General features: G+C 41.1%; 1 protein-coding gene across 1 annotated transcript in view; it reads left to right on the top strand.

Annotated features, from left to right (window-relative positions):
• The first annotated feature begins 4,143 nt into the window (after window positions 1-4,143).
• Window positions 4,144-24,528, top strand: part of LOC139079804 (spidroin-2-like) — a 46,378-nt gene continuing 25,993 nt past the window's right edge. The window contains exons 1-2 of the mRNA XM_070597230.1: window positions 4,144-5,375; window positions 23,005-23,086. Coding sequence (XP_070453331.1) covers window positions 4,144-5,375; window positions 23,005-23,068 — 1,296 coding nt within the window. The 3' untranslated portion in view covers window positions 23,069-23,086. The remainder of the gene's footprint in view (window positions 5,376-23,004; window positions 23,087-24,528) is intronic.

The following is a 24,528-nucleotide window of genomic DNA, read 5'->3' as shown; positions in this document are numbered from 1 at the left end:
TCCTTGGCACTGAAGCCTCATCGAAAGTAAAAGGGCTCCAATCTTATTAGAAAAAACTGCGCAGTAACCTGCAGACAGGGTGTGGAAACATCTTCATTGAGCTCTCTAGACCTCCTCAGTACTCAGGTCTCTGCAGCACGTCCTTACCACTGCAGCTTCGGGGAGGTACTGCCTCGGACGAAGGCTGGGTGGATTTTATAGTCCACAAGTAACTGGGCATGGAAGAATGGAAAAGCAAAACCCTGGGCTTCCAGGGTCAAGAAGATCCTTGACAGTAACTAGCATGGAGGTAATTCTGTGATCTAGGGAAGCCCTTTTTAAAAGCTTATTCAACTCAAAATTTATAGTGTTTTATTTCTGCCATAAAACTGGTTTACGTTTACAGTCTACCACCAGAACTAATAGAGATAGGAGTAGCTGTAACTACAGTGTGGTTAATGAAGACACACTACATAAAATGTAAACCTTGCTGAGTCTCTAATTGGCATAAAAGCTGAGATGCAAGAAAGCTAAACGCCAGTAATCAACACAAATAAAATCTGAGGTTGAACAAGATTTAGATTTTCATCTTAAGAGAATTTCCTTTAATTGTGCTACTAAAGATTTCATCTATTCTCTGGAGGTGTCCTGTCCAATATGGCAGCCATCAGCCACATATGGCCACGGAGCGCCTGAATTTCTCTAGTCCAGGTGGAGATGTCCTATGAGTGTAAAAGTCACATTGGAGTTTGAAGACTTAGCGTGAATAAAAAAATGTAAAATATCTAATGAATAATTTTTATGTTGTGTACACATTGAAATGATAATATTGTGATACATTGGGTTAAAGAAAGTACATTATTAAAATTAATTTTACCTGTTTCTTTTTGTTTTTTAAAGGTGGCTACTAGAAAATTCAAAAATCCATATGTAGTTCACATTTGTGGCTCGCTTTATACGTTCTTATTGATCAGCGCTTCTCTTGAGATTAAGGGACGGTAACAGCATAACTACCCTGGCATTTCAGCTGAATACATTTTTGTCAGTTGTAATTTATTAGTCATGAGTTCATAGCGTACAATGTGGGTTCAGTACTTCTCAATATGTATTTTTGTTTTCTTCACACCTCTCTACTGTTAAACGGTCTTTTTCCTCTTCTTAGAACTCCCTTCCCACTTTGCCTATTTGGCAAATTCTTACCTTTTAACAGCCAGCTGAAGCATTATTTTCTCTATAAAATTTTCTCTGAACTCCTCCATCCCACACCCATACCCCAAATAGAAATAAACACCCTGTCCTCTGGGCTGTGACAGTATCTTGCCTGATATCCTCTGAATGTCTACTGTTTGTGGAGCTCAGGGATATGGACTCTGTGCCTGTAGCACTGGAAATTAGAGTGAGATACAGACAAGTAAACACCATCACAAAATGGTGTGAAAAATGCTATAACAGGAGAGATTCAGGGAGCACACCACAAGCATACCTCTCTTGGACTACTTCTTTGTGGTGGATAAACATCTTGAGCCTGAGCTATAAGTGTCTGACACCATAGGGACCCTTGGTTTATAAAAATACTTTTGTGTTTAAGTATATAAACGGAAGGACATCTTCGTTCACATCACAGTTGGTTAAATAGGAGTTGTGTACAAAATAAAAATTACTGAATAGGCCTTCTTATATTACATATATGCCCCAGCATCCTTGCAATGATTCTCTGAGCCAGGAAATTTAGGTATTGATTTTTTAAAAACAAAGAACAACAACAAAATAGCCCCAACACAATTAGCATGATTAAGTAAAAATGAGTTCCACAAAAGGTGTGCAATTTACTTAACACTAATGTACTATCAAAAAGAGTTCAGGGTTTCAACGAGTGGTTTTCTGTGAGGTTGAGAAAATAGATTAATAATAAGAGGTGAGCAGATTTGTTAAGCAATCTAACATATGGCAGTGGACTTTTTAGCACTAGTGTTGCAGGGCAGGACCAGCACTCGGCTTGCTGGGTTAATTGTGTACCTCTTACTTTTTAGGAGGTTCTTTATCTACCAATCTCAATGATACAAACCTAGTTAAGATGTAAAGAGAATGCTTTTCAAAGCAACATTTGAGTAGTCCAAGTACGGGTCCCAAAGTCTGTGTACTAAGGTTCGTGTGCCTTACTCCTTGGTGAGCACATCAGTTGCTCACGTGGGACCTATTTACTTTAGACTGAATTGTGACAAGTAAGGCTATCTGGATTCCCATTCCCAGTCTGCACCAGACTAGAAGCTGCCAGTCAGAAAAGGTGCAGGATTTTACAGGCAGGCACACTGGCAACAGAGAGGAAGGACCACAGATTGTCAGTTAGTGAAGGGGGAGAGAGAGAAACTACAAAAGGCAGAGATCATCACTAAGTCACAGTACCCTGGAATCCTTCAGAGCAGCAATTGATGGCTTATATACCTCCTGGGAGCACCCCTGACAACTAGGAAGAAGCCCAATAGAGAATAGGAAGCCGAGGGATCTGCCGAATCCACTACAACCTACAACAATAAATACTTTTTAAATAAAATTAACCCTGACTTTTCAAGAAAAAGCCAAATGAAGTCCAATAAACTACTTAAGAAAACAGAAACATTTTAGAAAATCTTTGTAGAACAGTTAAAAAGAGTTTTTTAAAAAAGGAGTTTGTTAAAGGGCCAAGCTCCAATTAGGCTGATCATCCATTAGTTGGAACAGTTCTCTCATTTATCCAATACAGGATAAATGATGGAATATGGAATAGCAGACTTTACTAAGTTGCCTTAAGGAGATTTCAAACTGTGGTATATGCAAATAATAAGTGATCCTATGAAGTTTAAACCACATAAGACGGCAACAGATTGCACAGTTGAATCACTAAGCTGATCTAAAATAATTGTTCGAAAATGCCTCATCACTATTAAGCAAAATATTCCTACCGTGTGCCGAGCACTGTGCTAGGTGCTGGATGTACTAAGCATTAATTTGAAGAATTGCTTTCACTTTTAAGATTGTGAAGGTATTCCAAAACTCTCATTCCTATTTTTAAAGGTTAAATGAAATTTTAAGTGAACAATACAGCCGTTACATAACAGGCATAGAATACTGTTTTATGACTTGGATAGGTTTTTTTTTTTTAAAGTGCGCTGGCAAATCTATTTTCAAATGCTATCAGATTCCTAAGGTTATGAAAACCCACACAGAAGAATGGAGTGCCTCATCCACGCACTTGTTTTGGGTAATAAGTGTTTTAACATAGGCATACCTTTCAGAGTTTAGGGTGAGGCTAAGCTGTACTTTAGCGTTCTCGTTATCAAGCAAAAACAATTTCAGCAACGGCACGCATTTCCCCTGGCAATTTTTTTCATGGCGAGTTACTAAATGCTAGAGGCTGGAGTCAAAAAGAAACCTGACATCTGGGGAGGTGTTGAAGGGGTGTTCATAGTGCTGGTTAGATGTTTGGGGAGCGCTGAGGAAAAGATTTGAAAACAGCAAATACAAGGAGAAGGGGGAAATTCTGGTTTCGTCTGACTCTCTCCTCCCTCCACTTTCTCTCTTCACCAATCCATATCCCCCCAAGTGAGAGGCGGGTTCAGCGAGATTCGGCTGCAGGAAACCGAGAGGCTCCACAGCGCTGCCTCCCCGCCTCGTGATGTAATTGTTATTTCTTATTTGGACACTGAACCGAGGAGAGCTGCCGAAGAAGTGGCAGCCCTGTTCCTTTCGCCTTGTCTTGTAGGGTCAAATTCTTCCCAGGGAGGATGTCGATTCGCTGACAGGCTCCGCGGGAGACTTCGCAGTGACAAAGCAGCTGACGGGAAACCCTGCTCCTGGGTCCTACGTCCGTCCGAGGAGCTGCCCGGGGCACTCCTCAGGTCTCCCGCCCAGCTGGCCTCTGGAGTCCCTCCACAGTCATTCCTGGGTGCCTACTACGTGCTGGGCGTCGAGTCACAGTGACCTGGAGTTAGTGCCCGTGCCCCCCCGATGAAAGCAGGACACACAGATCACAAGGTGGTGGAAGTTGGGGGTGGGTAAGACGGAGCCCAGGAGGTGACCTGGGAGGAGGGGGGCGCCTAAGGCGCCAGCACCCAGGCGGGGACCCGGGGTGTCCGGGCCCCCAGGCTGTGTCCCCAACGCGAGCCTTTGGCCTGCGTAACCCGCCCGATGCCCGGGCCCCCGGGAGGAGCTGTCCAGGCGCCGAGGGGCCGGCGCGGGCGCTGGGGCCCCAGCTCTCCGGGTGCACGCGGTCCTCCGCTGCCTGGGCCCGGCAGCCCCCGCCCGGCCCTCGGGAGGGCGGGCCGGGAGCACGACCGCGGGACCGAGGGGACCGCTGCGCTCCCGCGGGCTGCCGGGCCCCGAGCGGCTGCCTGTGGCCCCGGTGACAATGGGAGGGCGGGGGAAAAAAGGGTTAAGAAACTTGGCCGAAGAGCTGAATGGCGTGGAGCGCCGAGGGGAGGGACCGGCCGCGGCGGCTCGGCGGCGGAGGGAGGAGCGCGGCGGCGGCGGGCGGGCGGCGAGCGAGGCGCTCAAAGTCAGCCTCGCAGACATTGCAGCAGAGCCCCGAACTCGGGAGGCGGCGGCGGCGGCGGCGGCGAGCGCAGGGACAGCCGGCCCACGCCCGCCCGCCCGTGGCCTGGCGTCCGCCGTGCGCTCGCGGCGCTGCCGCGCGGAGGGACGAGCCGGCCGGGCGCCGGGGAGGACGGGCGGCGGGCGCCTTCGCAGAGGGAGCCGCGCGGAGCGCGCCTCGGAGCCGCGGCGGCCTCGGGTGAGTGGCGGCCGCGGCCGGGGGCTCCGGGGAGCGGCCGCCGGAAACGGCCGGGGAGCGCGGCCCGCGGCGGGGCTGGCGCTGGCGCTGGCGGGCAGGGCCGCGGGGCGTCGGGGCGGCGGGAGCGATCGCGGCCGGCGGGCTGCGCTGGCGGCCGGGAGGAGCCGTCTCCGGGGAGATCCCGCCTCCCCTGCCGCGGCCGGCTGTCCCCGGGAACTCGGGGGCCCGGGCGGCGGGCCGGCCAAGTTGTGGAGTTGGCCCCGGGCTCGCCGATCGTGGGCCGGCCGGCGCGTCCGCGGAGCCGGGCTGGGCGCGGGGGACCGGCCGGGGTCGCGCCCCGCTCGGCTGCCCCCCTCGGCCGCTCGCCGCGCTGCTCGCGGTCCTGCTGCCCGGGCGTCCTGGGCGGCGCCGGGCGCAGCTCCCCGCCTCTCGCCCGGGGGCCTCCCTGCGCGGTGCTCGCCGGATTCGGGGCCGGGAAAAGTGACTGGGAAAGGGGCGCGCTCCCGGGCCCCCAAGACCCCCAGGCCCGGCCATCGGGACTTTTCCTCCGCCTCCGGAGGGCGAGGCGCCCTGGACCCGAGGCCTCAACCATCACTTGCTCCCTGAGCCCGAAACCGGGCTCACATTTAGGGTGAGCCCCGTGGAGGTCCTGGGAGGCTTTGGGAGCCTTCTTTTCTCTCCTCTTCTGTCTGTCTTCTTACTACTCGTGAATATTCTTTAATGAAGGATTTCCCTGGAAAGATCCTACAAACCCTCCCATCCTTTCCAAAGTAGTTTCCAAATTTTAATCAAGAGTTGGTGTTCAGTCTGAAGGAACAAAGGAATCAGCTGTGTCTTCGAGGCGAACAGACTGGGCGGCTGTGACACATGTTGATCTCTGAAGCGTTACAGGAGTTTCTACCTTCTCTCTCGTTAGTGATTTAATTGGGTTCTGAAGATAATCAAAGAACAGAATGAGAAGTACTTTTGCGTTTTTAAAATATTTTGTTGATCGGACGTTTTATTTGGGGAAAAAATGAAGACCTTCCTAGCCACAAGGACTTTTCACTCAGTTGGTGGTGGAGCAGAGTTGGAGTTTGTCTGTGGTGATGTGAATGATTAAATGTGAGGTGGCGTGTGTGGGGGGATTGTCTTTAGAGGAAGAGAGACCGTCGGTAGTCGTCCAAAGTAAAAATGGTTGTCTGTCGGTTTGTATATGATAAGTGCTCTTTGCCTTGGAGGGGGGGCATTTGTGAAGCAAAGGGCTTTGGTAATTCATTCTTTAAAATTATGAATCGCATGGAACCTGCTTATTAGTGAATCACAGGTTTAGCAAGTAGGTGGCATCTTCCTGATGTGATTATTCAATGTTTAATCACCAGTTTGCCACCTTTGTTGAAGAGACACTGAAATAAGTGGACTTCTTAAATAAATGGTGCTTCAGCTGCCTGGCACCTAAGTGTGGGTTGCTGCCTGGTGTATGTTGAAATGTTTTTCAGCTTTGAAATTAGTTGCTCTGTTTTTGCCCAGCGGTTTGATCATGTCGAGTGGGTTTAACTGGTTGAGAGAGTAGTGGCTTCATGACCAGTAGTAACTTTTCTCTGCTTGGAATTAGTTCCTAGAGACAAAGAAGAGGCAGTCAGTGGAACAGCTACTACGCTGCAGGCTGTAGGGTTTGTAGTCTAGTCTGTTTCATACACTCTGGTGGAGAAAAACCTCTTTCCATACTTACCCCTGAAAGTGCTCTAGGAGTGTGAGTAGCATATATATTTGGAAAAAAAAAAAGACTGTTCATTGCTGGTTTTAGTCAAATCAGTTCTCTACAGTGCCTTTGAGGTCACTGAAAACCAGGTTTAGTGCCTATGGAAAGACTTGAGTTAGACTCACTTCTTGCATGTGCCTGCACACTGCAGAACTCGCATTTTACTAATGTAAACACCCTAAAATATTATAAGTTTGCAATAAAGAAGCATCTGTAAAAGAGGCTAAAGGCTCTTCTGACTCTTGCAGTTTTAAGAGCAAAACATCTTGATAAAAAATAACCTATACCACCACCTAGAGTCTGTTTGTTAGTTTATTGCTCCTGAAGTTTGCTTTAAATTGACATGTCTCTTGCGGTTCCAGTATAGCCAAAAAATGATTAAAAAGTGCTAGCTTTCAAAAGGCCATCCAAGAGAACCATTATTTGTGTAATAAACAGTAAGTGCCAATTGAAATTATCCTTGCCACCTTTAGAATTGAAAATTCTCACATATCAAGTTGCGTGGGCTTTTCTCCAAAAGCTATTAATTCAAAAGAATTTAAAACAGGGAATTTTCAGTTTGTGCTCCAGGGTAGCTCTGATTGCTTAAAGACTTTCTGCATTGTTCCCAGAGATTCAAGAAATCTTACAGATTAAGTGCCATTAGGACTTTTTGAGGTCCAGGTGAAATGAAAACGATGATGAAACAAAAATTTGAAGGAGTGTTAAAACTCCAGAAATTCTGAATGTTCAAAACGTAAGAGAGAATGTGGACTATAGTAGAGTTGTGGTTCAGAGATGTGCAAAGTGAAATCAACATGAAATAAGTGGTACTCTGTCTTGCTGTGTACAAACTGTACACAGTAGAGCAGTCTGTTCAATGGGAGACCTCAGGAAGGCAGCTTTGTTGCCATGTGGCTTATCACCCTGTCAGTGGAGGAAGTAACATTCCTTTAAATGGTGTAACCTGAGAGAAAGATGGCCTCCCAGATCTTTAATTAAATACCAGTTGAACAGAGAGAACTAGAACACTGTATTAATTCTGTCAAACATCACTATTTTAGAACATTGAGGACAACTAAAAATGAATTAACTTATATCTGAAAGCAGAGTTTTATGAAAGGTGACAGATGAGGCAAAATATGTCAATCTAATGGAACAAATAGGGAGGTAAGGAGATATGTCATCCTTGACTCTTTAGAAAGATGAGAGGGAAGAACGTTATTATTAATTGTACAGATTCCATTGAAAACCAACGCTAGAAGACAATGGCATAGAAGTAATTTTAAATCAGAGTGTCTTAGGATATGTGATGGTAAAGGGAGTAGGTTTCTAATTTTAAAACTTTAAGATTATAAGAAACTTGAAAGCTCATATTTTAAGTGTTGTTCTGGAAAAGCATTAGTGGTTTAGTGTATCGGGTTAAAAGATAATTCTGCCCAAAATAAGTTCAAAACATCTAATTTTTATCAAGAAAAATATTGTTCACTTTAAATTGTGAGGGGTTCAGTTTTGCTCTTCAAACTTTAGATTGCCTGATACAGTTAGTTTTTAAAGTGCAGGGTAACGGAGAAGAAGGATTCTAGCTTATCTGTCTACACTGTGCCTCTCTCTCCCTTTATTGCTCTCTCACTCTCTCATCCCCTTTTCTGAAATAAATAGCTTCTACATCTTTGGATGTTTTCTTCCATGAACATTGCCTTCATTTGTAGCTTCCCTTCTTGGCTGTGATGGGTGAAGGTTCCTTCCTCTTGTGCTTTTTCCATATGCCCCTTCATGTGGTTAGCACACAACCAGGGTGGGTTTCGTTTTCATAGTGATTTACTGTTACATGGATGAAGACTGGAGGAAAAAAGCATTTGCTATCTTACAAAGCCCTTTGTACCCATGTCTTCCAACTGGAGAAATATTGTTATGAAAAGCAACTTTTCATTACTATTGAAAAGTCAAAGAAACATTTTCTGTTGAATATGGGGGGAGGGACCTTTCAAGATAATAAGTTTGAATCTGTGAATTAAATTGTTCAGGGTGCATTTCCTTAAGTTGCGGTTCTTTGAGGGGACTGTCTGGGTGGAAAATGAGCAAGCCTATTCTTTAGTGTTTATGTAAGGTAATTGTTGGAGAAATATAACACCAGAATGGTCACTAGAGTTGAGAAGGTAAAAATCAGGAGTATTAACAGATGAAGCAGCCAATGGAATGGAGCTGAAGATTATGTCCAGAGGTTGGAATGAACAAAAAGTAAATGCAGGAGAGAGATCTTGTTTCTGCATCCTGTTTGCATCTGATGCTGAAGCAAGGACATGAATTGCTTGGTAATGGATTCCCTTTTGTGAGGGCAGCAATATTGTGTAAATAGGGGTTGTTTGAGGAGGAGAAACGACAAATTCCCCACTTGTGTATGTGCACTCTTTGTTTTTGAATGTCTCTTAAGTATATTTAATGTAGAGGATCAAAACTGGGTACCAGAATAGAACCAAAGGTTACAAGAGTCTGTTTGGAAGAAAATGAGTTAGTAACAGGTCACCTTTTCTTTGTTCTTTTAAGATTTGGTGTTTTCCAAGGGTCTTATTGAACATGGAAAACAGAGTGCTGATGTTTGGGTGGTGAACTGGGGAACTCTTTCATGGAATTTCTGATAAAGATAACTTGATGTAAATAACTACAGAAAGAATATATTTTTTAAGCACATTATCTTATGATTCAAGGGTAAGGGGAGAATTAGGACCAAAGAGACCTCTGAAGTCTTGTCAGTGTTTCTTTGCAAACTAAAATATAGAGTCTATCTGGTTTTTTTTGTTCCTTGAAATTTAATGTTCAATGTGATGGATATTGAATATTTAGGATTCTGAAAATTAGAGTGCATTTGGAACAGAACTTTCTTTTCATTTTGCTGCAGGTATAAAGGGTAGTTTTAATTTTTCATAATAAATATAAGTAGGATGTAATACTAATTGTTGTCACTACTATAGTGCGTACTCTGCATTATGAACCTTGAAATTCAAATTGATTCTTGTACTATCTTGCAAATATTACAGATAAAGCATTATAAGACTTGTGGTATTTTAGCGTATCAATACACCTGAAACATAAGATAATTTTTCTTAAATTCATAAAGCATTAGAAGAACAAGAATGAGGAAAAAAATAAATTTGATCCTTTTTACCATTGTATTAGGATTTTGTTAAAATTAATATCTTGAATGATGCTAGGGATAGCATTTAGCCTGGAACTCCAGAAGTATTATAATGAGAAACAGATTTGAAGAATTTAGACGACAAGCAACTCAAAAGTGTAGAAAAAAGTCACTCTTTGGAGTTATGGGAAAAGGGACTCCACTATGTATACTTCCAAATTTTAAGATATTTTATAAAGGCTATTCCTATTTTGATAAATTGTTCTTGAAGATAACGTTATGGATAATTATCTGTTAAAGAAATTATAATTCATCTGCTTTGGTTTTTGGTCAAAGTAAATTTAAGAAGAACTCCAGAATATGTTGAAACTTTGGCTAGGAATATGCTTGTGATGTCCCTCCATCCCTCCATCCCTCCATGCCTCCATCCCTCCATCCTTCCATCCTTCCATCCTTCCATCCCTCCGTCCCTCCATCCCTCCATCCTTCCCCATCCCTCCATCCCTCCATCCCTCCATCCTTCCATCCTTCCATCCTTCCATCCCTCCGTCCTTCCATCCCTCCATCCCTTCATGCCTCCATGCTTCCATCCCTCCGTCCTTCCCCATCCCTCCATCCTTCCATCCCTCCATCCCTCCATCCCTCCATCCCTCCATCCCTCCATCATTCCATCCCTCCATCCCTCCATCCCTCCATGCCTCCATCCTTCCATCCTTCCATCCTTCCATCCCTCCATCCCTCCATCCTTTCATCCCTCCATCGTTCCATCCCTCCATGCCTCCATCCCTCCATGCCTCCATGCCTCCATCCTTCCATCCCTCCATCCCTCCATGCCTCCATCCCTCCATGCCTCCATCCTTCCATCCCTCCATCCTTCCATTCTTCCATCCCTCCATCCTTCCATCCCCACCTTCCTCCCTCCTTCCTCTCTTCCTCCCTTCCTACTTTTTTTTCTTCTTTTCTTCCTCTTTCAATCAATAGGACTAGGGCAAAAAAAAGCATTTTGTTAAGATACTTGGAAGTTGAATTGCTTCTCTGACAGGGTTAATAGTTGTGTTTGAAATTCAAAGCTAGCATGGTTCACTCTCCCCAGAAAATTTTTTAACATGGTACACCTCAGGGAATAAACACTCTAAATTAAAACCCCTCTTGCCTCTTTAACTTTGTGTCATTTAGCAAAAATATCTTGAAGGATGGAAGGAAGAGACCCTTATTTGCCTTAAATTCGAGGTCACTGTGTGACTAAGCCCAGCGTTTCAAGAAATATTAAACTGGAAGCCTGCTGGGAATTTGAGTCATGAGCTTAAGATACCGCTGGGACCAGGACAACTCTGACCTGATGTTGGTGTTTATTCAGAGCTTTGGTGGGAAGGAATCTTTCACCCTTGTACTTCTAATTAAGAAAGTCGTTTTTCAGTCACCTGTGAAATGATAGGGCTACTCCTTGTTTTCAAATCTGTTATTTGCTAATGGGTTGAAGACAACTTAGGAACCGAGGAGTTAGGAACTTCTGCTGTTAGTAGGGTGCTTTGATTATTTTACTTTGACCTCCTTAACCAGCTGTGTGAGGGTACTAGGTAAAAGTCAGGCCGTTAGCTTTAGACGTTAGAGAAAAGCTTAAGTCACATAGTGGCTAAGCTTGCTTCTCCTTGTAGTTGTGTGCTTTTAATTGTTGAATTTGTCTGTATGGTACATAACATGTGAACATGGTAAATATGTTACTGAATTAAAAAAGTCAGATGATAATTTAGCATTGCAGTAGTGAGGAAAGTAGGTTTATATGCAATCTTAAAATGGGAGTAGTATTGTAATTGTGGTGGTGACTTACTGACATGGTGTGGGTAAGAGAGCCTGACGTGCAACGGGACACAAATCAGAGTTTGAGAATTACAAGTTCAAAATAAAAAAGGGACTTCTTTCTTGAGGAATCTATTTAGAAATCGAGAGAGATGAAATGTTTAAGGGATGGTAACTGGTTTTTGAAAAGCACGCTTTTTAAGATTTTTTTCCGATTCCTGAATTTATGGATTTATAGCAATCTACAGTAGCGTGTTAGATTTATACACTGGAAAAGAAACAAATTAAGAGAAGGAAGGAGGACAGAAGAAAGTGGAGAACATCAAGAAAAAGTATTTGGAAACATGAAACACTCCCAAATGGGATGTAAGAAAGAATCCTCAAAACGAATTAATCACAGTTGCAGTGTTTCCCCTAAAGGGAATATTTGCACAATGGGTCATGTCAGCTCAAGTGTGATTTTTGAAAAACCTATTTTAAAAAAGTATTTCTGTGTAGTTATTTCCACACACGCTTTTCTAGCTTAGGTCCTGCTGCTGAAACAATGTGTGATACGGGCAAGGGGAAAGTCCTTTTCCCTCGTGAGCAGCAGCTGTGGACTCCAGAACAAGGGAGTTGGTTTGATTTCTCAATACTGAAATCCTGACTCTGTACATCAGTATACGCTGTGGTTGACAGTCAACAGTCAGGAGTTCAAGCCTGTGGTTTTAGAAGGAGTAGAGATGATTGGGTAAAAACCTAAAATATAAAAAAAGTTGTTATTTAGTTACTTGCCTTTTCCTTTTTCACTGGATGTAGGGGCAGGGGAAGGAAGAGGTTTGGGGGCTACCTGCTTTGTGCCACACAGGGTGCTGGCTGCTTTGGTATCCCCTGTGACCTGTGACCTAGAGGTACATTTTCTCTGTTTTGCAGATAAAGAAACCTAGTCTGATAGCTGCCTGAGTAACTTGCCTGAGGTCACAAGGCTAATTTCATTGGTGGTAGTGTGCGTTTTCCTGAGAATAGCCATCTTTTGAGGAGAAAACCAGTCTCTATCCGATTTTTAGCAAGTCCTCAAAAAACCCTGCTTGCAGCCTGTTAACCACAGAAGGCGTGCAGTGCATGCAGTCCACTCAGCCTGGCTCTCCAGGGCCAGTCTCACTGGGAAGGCACAGTGTTTCCAACTGAGACGCATGCAGTTGATGTTCTCAGAGCTGATGTCCTGCTCCCTGCGCTTGCTCACCAGAGAACTGTGGTCCCCAAGGGCAGCTCTCAGGCCCTTTTCCCCTCCCCAGATGCCAGCCCTGATGCAGTGTACCACAGAATTACGGTAGTGTTCTGTGAGGCAGAGAAGGCAACTATGTTTCTTGATATAATTCATTAAAATAGCTTGTCATGGTTTTAATCCTGGGTATTCCCTAGGCTAATTATGTTTGTCCACTTGAAGGAGCAGTTGCAGCAAATACAGAGCCTTAACTCTTCCTGGTTGAAAAGTTAAAACTCTTGACTATTACAGTTCTCCACGTGATTTTTTTTATTGCCCTATTTTCACCCACAATACTTTTATTTTAAAGACTACGCTATGCTAATAAACTAGGCTCTGTGACACAAATTGGAAATTGACAACGCATTTGTGAATTTATCAGAAGGAAGCGGAAATAGAGAGATGAGACGTATTTGGCTTCATTTTGGGAGTAGACCATGGTCAGGAAAGAGATTTTTGTGTTAGGGACGTCTGTGGCATATAGTATATTTTTAAGTACACGTCAGGCATCTTCTTTTATTGTTGAGGCCTTGAGAAATGGAGTTATAAACCTCTCCACCTCTTTTTACTTACCTCATTTAAGCTTTATGGAATTTTGAACCCAAAAGAATCAAGCTGAATGGTTCCCTCTTCACTAAAAGGTACAAATTGAAACTATACTGGAGACACGAGGATGGGTAAGAAGGCTCATGTGCATAATATTTTCTAGCATGCTTTGGATTTTGCATTTCCAAGTAAATGTTGGATCAACAAAAGGATTTGTATAAAAACTGCAAAAGAAGTGTTTTACTGTGATCTTTAATTAAAAGAATATATTGTATCTGGCCAAATAAGAAACTGTGTAAGTGAACAATCTGGGAAAAAGTCTTTCTGGAGTTCAGATTTGTATTTATATGATTTCCTTAACCTGTCATGCCTTTTAAAAAAATTTAATTGAAATAGACTGAATCTGCATGAGGCCAAGGATTGAAGATGGAAGCGTTTTATTCACCATCTGGTTCTTCTCCAGTATCCGGATGTTTGGTGTTATTGAGGCAAAACTCAAAGCAGTGCATTGTTTGTTCTGTTAGTGAAATGCTGCTCTGACCCATCCTGGTAATGCTCGACTGACCTCAATCAACGTGACGTTTTCTTCTCTCTCTTTTTTTTTGTTTTGTTTGTTTTACTTTGAATTTCTTTTGCTTGGGCTTTCACAAATTGAGGTAATTTCATACGATCCTCAGATTTTCAGGTTGGAAGGGAATTTCATAAAAGCTATGGATACTCTGGGTTTAAATGTACTTATCCTAGAGGTATCTTGTCCTGCTTTCCCATTTTCAAACAGGTTTGTTTCTTCAGACATCTTGCTTAATGGAAAAACACAGAGGATAGGTGGTTGGTGTGGACTGTAAAGCAAATACTGATAAATGCCACCATTTGGCATTTATACACCTTTTTTTCTCTTAATCCTCCTCTTTTCTGTTTTTGTTTCCCCTTTTCCCCGTTTTCCTTATTTCTCACATGACCTTTTCTCTTGTTTTAAATTGCCAGGGGTATCCACCTGATACAATTTTGTTATTGTTGTTAATTTAAAATTTCCAAAATATTCATCGTCTACATTTTACAGAGGAAGAAATTGAGCTCCTAAGAATTTAAATAAATTTTAAAACTCATACAGCTAGCAGTTGGGTGAACCCAGGATGAGAAATTCAGTCTTGATTTATTTCACACTTTTTTGTTTGTTTGTTTTTGCTGGCAATCTCAGAAACAGGGCTTGTGTCCCAGGTGTTAAGGAGTACTTAGTCACCAATCACTTCGGGGATGAGTCCAGCAGTAAGGTCCAAACCAACCTCAAGGAAGGAACTGTGATAACCGGAAGGACTGGGTCTCAAAAGTGGAATGGGAAAGACCAACTACGGCACCCTTGTTTTTATAGCCTGTTTTCTTCTCCTGCTGTTAAAACATGGTCTTCAGAACAGTCTTAGGATCCATTTGACATTCTAGTACTTGCAGTGTACTTTCTAGGCTGGGAATTTAAAAAGAGGAGTTTTACAGTACAGGTGGGCATCTGTTCAGGCAGTGGCTTTGTTTCTACATATTATATACATTTTTTAATTCTATTTAAAAGTCAGTAGGGGAACTTCTGTTTGTAGATTAACAGAGCCACGTGCCTTTAGTTGACCAGTGTGATCAGAACATTCACAGGCCAGCTCTACTTATTGTTGACGAGCAATGTTCTAAAGCCATTAGTGGAGGTGTTTGGGTCCGTTGGTTCAGTTGGGAACGTCATAGTGCAAAGGTTGTGGACCCCATTCCCATATTCTCCTGTGAAAAGGTAACAAGGTGAGAGGGCACTGTTAGTGGTGATAATGTGCCCTGAACCGTGTGCACCTAGGTCCACCCCCTAGAAAGAGAGCGAGAGAAGAAACCTAATGGTAGCTGTTACGTGGACCACAGACTGGCCACATTCCTAACCTTATGAAGCAAACTGGAAAGGAATATTCTCACTCATGGGACAGTGGGCAAGAGAGTGTAGATGTCTCCACAGTCCCCAAGCCTGTAACAAGATCAGATTTGTCTCTGAGAGTTCTCTGTCCCCCTGATTGTGATAGTCACACTTGCTGAGTGTCTGTCTTCCTCAGTAGATGGTGAGTTCCGTGAATAGAAGCTTATTCATGAGAGTGTTGTCAGTGCTGTAGGCGCCTGGCACGTAGAAGGCTCCTGTAAACATTGCTTGAATTGAACTGTACCAATCCCAACTATTGGTAAAATCTGGCTTTTTGGGGTCAGAAATGGAGCCTTTATGTATTTATACATAATAGCTGCTAATTATTATGCATAACTTATGCATAGTATCTGCTGTCCTACATTTTTTCCTTCAGTCTTGTTAAATTAGAACTTGTAAAAGGAATAATATTTCTTCCTTAAAATTTATCAGCTTCTTTCCAGGCATATTAATTATGAAAGAAATAGTGAAACCGTTGGTGGCATTATAATGACTTGGCGCTTGAAATTGTTTTGTAATGCTAAGTTTCTTAAAAAACGCACAAACTACAATATATTAGAAAACATGTTCAACAAAGTCTTTGGGGGCAACATTTAATTTTTTTTAAGGAAGCGAAACGAAATATTTCTAGAGCCTTAAAGGCAGTTTCCTTAGCTTCATTCACAGTGGGCAGAGGATCCACCAGCTCGACACATGTAATTGCATTGGATTTGGTTGGTTGGCCATATGGAGGCATCTTGAAATCACACGTCTAGAATTAATTTTGGCATTCAGTAATCTTAAAAGTTAAAGGGTACCAAGAATGACTTTATGATTCAAAACCTGATAAATTATGGGACTTAAGTAGTACATGAAGCCCTTTTGTTATTTTTTTAAAAAATTAGGGTTTACTCTTCACTGGAGGTGAATTTCTCACTGTTAGAACACTGTTATGTTCAACTAGATGAATAATGCTAAGGCAGAAAAGAAAATTATTTTAAAATGGAACTTAGAAATTTCTAGACTAGCAATTCATTTTGAAATGCTAAGGAAAATGTATAGATTATCTGGAATATATATTTACAGGATTCAGATTTAACCAGTGCTCTCAAAGTAACTTTAACCCAGTTTCTTGCTTTGTGAACACAGTTTTTTCCAAACTTAACGTTATGCATGCTTGGAAGTGGATGTCTTTGGTAAACAGAAAAACATGTCTCATGGCTCACATATTTTTCTGTGTATTCACATGCTTATAAATCATAGCCAAAAAAGACGTGCAGGCTATTTGGCTATTGTTCAAAGTAAAAGGGTAGAAAATGAGCACCTTTACTCTTTATGTGGTATATTCTACTGGGTGCCTTCCTCGGCACGTATCCTGAGTCTCTGAACTGCCTTTTCCTTCCATTGTCCCTTATTGTCGGTCAGTATGGTATAGGGTGCATGAATTCTGTACATTAGTATGACTTTCCCACTCTTGGATTCCTCCGCAGAGACCCACACTTAATTTCTATTTTCGTGACCTGACTCTTGTAACTAAGGCATGATGTCTCATTTAAATTAACATTATTATCCTTTTCAGTGAAAAAGGCAAACGAGACTCAGGATTGGTTTGCTAGCAGTGGTCCCTGCCAGCCGTGTTTGTTTAAGCTTTGACTACTTGTCCATCCACCGTTTGACGTTTTATACATCCTTGTGAATATTCCTCCTGATGCTGCCAAGCGATATGCTTTCCTTTGAAGGTATCGTTCTAGTAACATGAACACATTCATTTTTAGTTTTAAACTCTTGTACCACATTGTCTTTTTAACTCTTCAAAAATGGTGAATTCTCTCATTGGAATTATTCGTCATTTTAACACAACTCTGAATGATCTTTCTTTTGAAAATTATTATATGTTCCATTTAATGGCATATTGCCTTAACCTGTAAGGTTCTGAGTTGCTAAAGGCAAAAATGACGATATTAGTTAATATTGAAAACAGGCAAAAATGGACTTCTGGGCAGTCAACAAAAAACATAAAATTAAAATCTGACTTTAAGTCTTTTGAAAATCTAAAATTAATATACATTTCCTCACGAGTCATAGATAGAAATCCAAACTTTGTTTTACATTATTGATCTTTAAATTGTTTTCATGTGTCACAGCGAGAGCAGTAAAAAGAATTTTCTAGCTATGTGAAGTAAATGGAAAGAGGAATAATAGCACACATTTCACTAAAACTGAAAAACCCCTGTGATGACTGTGTGTTAGGTTGGCTTCATTTGATTTTGTTTTACAGTGAAATTTAAAGTTTTTTGTTTTTATTTTTTGGAATTCTGGTAAATATAAATAGCAGTCCATATACATATAGGTATAAAAAAGATATATTTTTAAAGACATCCAGCTGTGAATTTGTCCACTGGGGATAAGTAGCAAGTTGTTTCTCTGTAGCTTAAGTCATTTGCTGTCTTGAATACTTGAACAAAGCATCAGGAAAGAAAAAAAAATTGTCTTTCTACATGTTGCCTTGTGTGTGTCACAGAATTTAGCACTTCTCAATGACCGTTGTCACTTTTAAAAAAATAAAGTAGTGGTGAGGGGATAGAAAGTTTTGGTGTGAGGAGGAAAGGAAAAATGACTTCTCAGCTCTGTTGATGTGCCCGTTTATTTTGCTTTAGGCCTATTTGTGTACTGTATTCTAGAGGGTGGCTGAAGGTAATAATTGGTGGTGAAAATATTAGTATCCTTAACACGCTGCTGGGCAGTTTAACTATTAATCAGAGATACCATGGAGAAGAAAGAATTAGAGCTAGAGATTAGATAGGTTTCGATGTGGCTGTGAAATGGGTGAGTCATTTGATGTTTTCTGGCCTCAGTCTGTAAAATAAGGGAGGTGGACTAGAATGGTTATTTGGTTCTTCTCGACTCTCTGAGAATCAGTATCACTCCAAACGGGAGGTTTACTGTCACATGCAGTGAGTAACAGAGTGCACAGAACTGAGGGCTGAGAGGGTGTCCCTTGTGATTTTTTGAGCTTGGCATTTAATATTTTACAGCAAAGTTTTTAGTTGAACATAATTGAACTTGTACTAGATAGGGTTAATAGGCTAGAACAAAAGGTCAAAGCATAAGGCATTAGGCTTAATTAAGGGAGCGCAGGAGTGGCAGGAGTGTGTGACAGTTAAATGGGTTTCCCACAGACTAATGTCGGTTCCAGTGCACCCATGCCTCAACTTAAGTGGGCGATTTTGTGCAAAGGGCAGCAGTGATTAGCAGTTTGACATGCCAGACACTTCTGGCCAATCCCATCTGTTTTAGAGGTTAAAAAAGCACACCTTTATGAGCTGATGGATTGATTTGTGTGCCGGTCTGGTAAAGATTAGAAGTCCAAGGCCAAGGCAGTAAATGTCAGTTAGAGAATATTGTACTTTCTTCGTTGGCTCATTGTTTTAACCGTCAACTTTTATAATGGGGTAACTGCTGTTTATGGAGCTGGACGCAGGATGGGTGGGGGAACAGGTGAGAGAGGAAGAACAATATTTCCTAGCTGGAATTGGGAATGAACATACTCTGTAGCAGGTGTTTCAAATGGAGATATGGCCTACTCCAGATATGCTTGATTTTGTGGAGTGTTTTTGGCCTGTTCCTTACAGTTTGAGTCACCTTGTTCTTTTCTGAGCGTTATCTGAGCAACGCCATCAGTCCAGGATTTAATTTTACAGAGAAAATTGGTAAGTTTCTTTCTTTAGGCACTTCTTTTTCAGACAGATGGACAATTTATCTCCATACCATTACATATATTTAAAAAGTGTAATATTTTGTTCTTTGACCCTCCTGGGCAAGAGGAAAGGGAAGAGAAAAGAGAAAATGGAAAGAGGCGCACGCACACACACACGGGTACTTGCTTTGTGGGTGGATTCACTGTGCTCACCTGAGATTGATGCCTGCTGTTAAAATGAAGTGTGTCTGAACCTAGACTCGGACGTGTTTCTTTCTTCCACTCTGAGAGCTGTAAGTGATGCCATTAATATAGTTCATTTTCCGTTCAAGGTTGTAGCCCATATAAAGATACACAAAGGCTAGAGTGCAATTATAAAAGTTGGCTTTAACATATTCTGATGTCCAAGGCAAGAAAAATCCTACGTTTATGCGAATGAAATGGAACTTTAGATGTTGTGATCATAATCGATGAGCTTTAGGAACATAAAGCCTTTGGTTTTTCAAGAGGACAGAGGGAAGTGTTTGAGAAATAACAAAAAGTTCTCATCTTTATCAGAAAATTATCATCAACCTGAGATTTAAGTTCAAATAAAAGTGTGACCAGAACACTGGAAACAGTATTAGAAGATTCTGATTGACCCCATGCTTTTACCCTTGTCAAAGGATGGGAACCATGAATTGCCTGTTACATAGTTATAAAGATTATATATATCATGTCAGACCCTCGATTGCTTCTTATAGCAAGAAAATTAAAATATCTAAAGAAGATATGGTCACTGAAAGTTATATGTGGGTCATAATAGTAACTAGTATTTAAAATATATGTATGCATTTATTTTACTACTAATCTATTCCAAAGTGAATAGAATTAACTTATAGAGAGAAATTGAGATATTTTATTTCTCATTTAAAAAGGACAGAGTGAGATCACGGTATTGGGATTTCTTTGGGAATATAGCACTTAAATAAATATGTATTCATCCTCGTGGCTTTGTGGAGTAGCATCAATTGAAATGATTTGGATCTAATACAGATTTACATGAAAAAAGTCTTGCCCTTCTATGAAGGGAGAGAAGGTGAAGGAGCATAAATTTTATAATATCATTGCTTCTCTTTCACTAAATCATTTTTAAATTGCAAAATATTGGCTTGAGTAGTGTAAAAGCACTTGGGTAGTAAATTAAATGTGGGAGATTTATCTAATTCCGTGGACAGAAACTTCTTAAATGAATCTCCTGGTGATGTTGTATTACACCTGAAACAAATATTTGATGCTCTACATTTGTACTAATATTATAAACATTTTTAGAGTACCCTAGATTCTATCCTTTTAGTTTCCTTCTCTTTTCTCCTTTAAATTCAAGTGCCAATAATATATAGTTTGTCTTAGAATTTTACTAAACTAAAGGGAAATACTTTGTAGGGTTAACTTGTTTATGTGTGTTTTGATATATTTCTGAGGTTTTTGAAGAATACACATTGTCTCTGGTAATTTATGGTAGTCAATTTCTGCCAGTCTATTCTATTTCACAGCTTTTACTAATGTGATATTACTGGCTTTGAAACACATAAAATCTGCTCCTCCAAAGCAAATTAGTTGAATGTATGCTTGTTTAGATTATAAAAAAATGGAAGTAGAAACTCTTAATATACCTAAGATCCTGTGTTTGCAATTCTTGTCCTAAAAATTGGTGTAGCTTTGTAACCTGAATTTTAGTCGTGAGAAATTTTTGTGAGACAATGGAAAAAATACTGGCCAAATTTCACATTTTGATGTTAAATGCTCTTAGGGCATAGAATTGTCCTTTGCCTCTGTTCAGGCAGATTGATTTTAATGGGAAAGCCATAATATATGATGGACTTATTCAAATATATCTTCATAATATATTTGATATATACTTATATTTATAAAATCAATGTGTATTTGTGTGCTGTATTTCAAATAGAGTTGTCTGCACCTGTTGATTGCAATTTTTTTATCCCCTAATGAGGGAGGGAGGTTTGCAACCACACTCTCGTCCTCTGTATTGCATACATTTTACTTTTTTCTATTTTGTGACCTTGCAGTCAGTGACTTCAGCCCAGAATAGTTTCAAAGTCATGTAAATGAATGCAATTAAGGTATTGCTTATCATCTTACATAGTTCAGATGGAACCTTATTGGATAGAGAGGTTTGTTTGCTTTATGAGGAAGGTCAAAATAAGGTTAAATTTTATTACATAAAATGATTTGGTAATGTTTTTATTTAGCTGCTGAAAAAGTAGTGTCCTAATAGGAAATGATAATGCTTTTTTGTTTAATCACTAGGAGATCTCTTCAGGGTTTCTTTTGTTTTTTCTCTCTCTAATAGTTATGTTTCTATTTTAAGGGGATGCCTTCTGTCTACTTCTAAAACTTGGGGAACATTCTCCCCTTAGTTATGATTCTAGATATCTTTGACTTACACATCTAGTGACATTCCCTGCTGCAATGGAGGGTAGCTTAGGAGCTGATGATGTATGTGCTTAGAGGATTTGTGTTAATGCCCAGTTATCATGCCAGTTGGTGCAGGACCTGAGACAGCGGGACCAGAGTCCCAGTTCACCTGAACAGAAAGTTAGCCTGCCACCCGGCTGAGCTGATTGTCTTTAGGGGTTGGGAGAACATTGACATGGATCCTTGAAGTGTCTTGCCAATGAAGAACTGAGCGTGTGTGTGTGTGTGTGTGTGTGTGAGTGAATTAATTAAAAGAAAAGCAAGTATTCTTCATTGTAGTTGGCCCATATATCTACCTTCTTTCCTTCTATGGTATTATTTTTATTTCACCATGGTATATTAATTGTTGAAGTCTCTGAGATTCACTGATTCATGGAGCAGACATTTACTGAGCATCAGCTCTATGCCTTGTTCCTTGCTGGGTATTCAAAGATGGAGGAAGGGTTCCCAGGGAGACTAACAATAAACAAGATACAGAGAAAGTGCTCTAGAATTGTAGTGGTTGAGGAGCCTGCTTTGCTGGGATGTTGAGGAAGCATTACTCAAAGAAATTTGGGGGGCCATCCCAGTGGTGCAGCGGTTAAGTTTGCACGTTCCACTTTGGCCACCTGGAGTTCGCCGGTTCACATCCTGGGCGCGGACCTTTGGGCTGCTTATGAAGCCATGCTATGGCAGGCGTCCCACATATAAAGTAGAGGAAGATGGGCATGGATGTTAGCTCAGGGCCAGTCCTCCTCAGCAAAAGGAGGAAGATTGGCAGCAGATGTTAGCTCAGAGCTAATCTTCCTCAAAAGTAAATAAATAAATAAAATTAAATAAAAGTTACTCTTTAAAAAAAGAAATTTGGTATCCGTGTATGGTTTTAAGGAAACTGAAGGGCACTGGTAAACTGAAGTGATAATGAAAATAGCTACTTTATATTGGGAGGTTAAAGTTGAGGTTTATGGATATATTTGGGGACTAAGCTATAATTCTTGAGAACTGATCATAGGCTATGGGATAGGAGTTGAGAATTCTAGAAACGAGATATACGTAAACCAGATACAAGTGCCGTGGCTGACACAAATGGCGTGGTGCTAGAGTGGAATCGGAGTTCGCATCATGTCTTCCTTATCACCTGCTGGCTTCACTGTCTCTCGGCCTGTTGATCAATATAAAGTTTCCTCAGCCACCGCAGTATTGGAGTGTAGGCTGCATCTCTTGCTGGCTAAAAACTTTTTCTCTCACTGTTTTGTTCTTGAAAGTACAGACTTTCCCACATGTTGATGTCATTCTGCATCTAGGGTGGCTCCAATTCTGAGTTTACCTTTTTTTTGTTCCTAGTGGTCCGAAAAAAAAAAAATGAGGTATTTCAAACTCTGTGTTGACTGCCAAATAATTCTAATACTTTTCCTCCCAGAATTCTTGATCAGAATTCCTCTTCGCCATCGATGTTAACTTCTCACATCCTTGAGAAGAGGCGATAGTGTTTACGCAATGTGAACACAAATAGGTAGTGTATTTTGGTAAATAATTTTGTAATGCAGATTTTTGTCAGATGTGGTCAACAGCTATGCCCAAGGGAAGCATATATAGTTAAGAATATTTTTTATCTTGTGATACATCTTTTTTGTTGCTTTTTGAGATAATTTTAGTCAGTAGTTAAGATTCCATGGTAAAACGTGCTATTGAAATTCTTTGAGATAAGATGCACTCGAAGTAACTCTTATTTCTCTTAATTTTCAGGGAGTGTTTGGATTCTGAGCTATTTCAGAGCTCTTTCCTCAGGACCCATTATTGTGACATTTGAGAGAAACATATCCGGAAGGTATTGTATTTTGTCTCATTGCTCCATTTTTTAAAGAATATAGTTAAGCCTTTCCAGTTATAGGAAAGAAAGAATATTATGCCATATTTCATTATTTATTTTTCTTTAAGTTTCGCATATTGGTAAAGTAGTTTGACGTTTGTAACAGAGGAGAGTGATATCTTTCAGTGTTGGTAAATTCTGAATTTTGTGTGGGTAAAAAGAAATCTGGTTTTGGGGCCGGCCTGGTGGCACATCAGTTGAGTGCGCACGTTCCGCTTCTTGGCAGCCCGGGGTTCGCCGGTTCGGATCCCGGGTGCGGACATGGCACTGCTTGGCAAAAGCCATGCTGTGGTGGGTGTGCCACGTATACAATAGAGGAAGATGGCACGGATGTTAGCTCAGGGCCAATCTTCCTCAGCAAAAAGAGGAAGATTGGCAGTAGTTAGCTCAGGGCTAATCTTCCTCAAAAGAAAAAATAAAGAGAGAAATCTGATTTAGACGGAACAGGTTTTGCCTATTTTAAACACCTGAAGTATTTGCAGTTTACCTTTTCAGTACAGAATTATTTTAAAGAATGTTTTGATTTGAAAGTGAGATGTAAAATGTTCCCGTTTATCTAAGACGGTGTGAAATATACATTAAACAATCAGGCAGTCTTAAAGTCCTTCCTGCCTATGACAACATTACCTGCTAGGGTAGGGATCAGCTGCCATCTGTATTTCCATCAGAATCCATGGACATTCAACCAGGTCACCTGACTGTGCCTCTGAACATCCATGTCCTGAGCTCCCTATCTGCCTTATCACGTAGATTGGTGTAGCGTAATAATTCATCTGCCTGCAGACCCTGAGGCTCAGGACATATGATGTATTACTAGGAAGGAAGGATATTAAGATCATCAGTGGAGACACTTACCTGTTTTTGTCTTTTGCAACCCAAGACCCCATGTGGATACGCCTGCTGATTGGACTAATGTCAGCAGTGAGCTGTCCCCTTCAGCCTTATCCAAGGTTTCCTGCTTAGTGTCCATCTTTATACCTCCCCTAAGTCTGGTGTTTTCCTTTTAAAAAACTTGCCAGCTGTTTTGCTTGGAATAGAAACAGATGAAGGAAGGACATATAAATACATTTAATAAAATAATGTATTTGTTAAAGTTGTAGAGAACAGGTCAGCTTCTTTGAATACATATTTACGTTATTGACCGGATATTCATGATTTATATTCACATTATATAACACAAAAACCAGCTTTACAGATTTTCTTAATCACTTGTCAAGCAGTTTGAATTTCTAGGATTGGATGAATGTAGTTTGTATGTTTCTATTGCACATGATATTGAACTTTTAAAGTAGAAACTCCCTGTGTTGAAGATTATTCACTGTTGGCAAAACAGCATTTTCCTTCCTCCTGTCAGTTATGAGGGGCCAGGTAAAAGCAAAAAAGAAATTTAAATACGTACA

This window comes from Equus przewalskii, chromosome 27 (genome assembly GCF_037783145.1).
Source record: "Equus przewalskii isolate Varuska chromosome 27, EquPr2, whole genome shotgun sequence".
NCBI classification, from domain to species: Eukaryota; Metazoa; Chordata; class Mammalia; order Perissodactyla; family Equidae; genus Equus; species Equus przewalskii.
The sequence above is the reverse complement of the archived record's forward strand: the minus strand, read 5'-3'. Positions and strand labels throughout refer to the sequence as shown.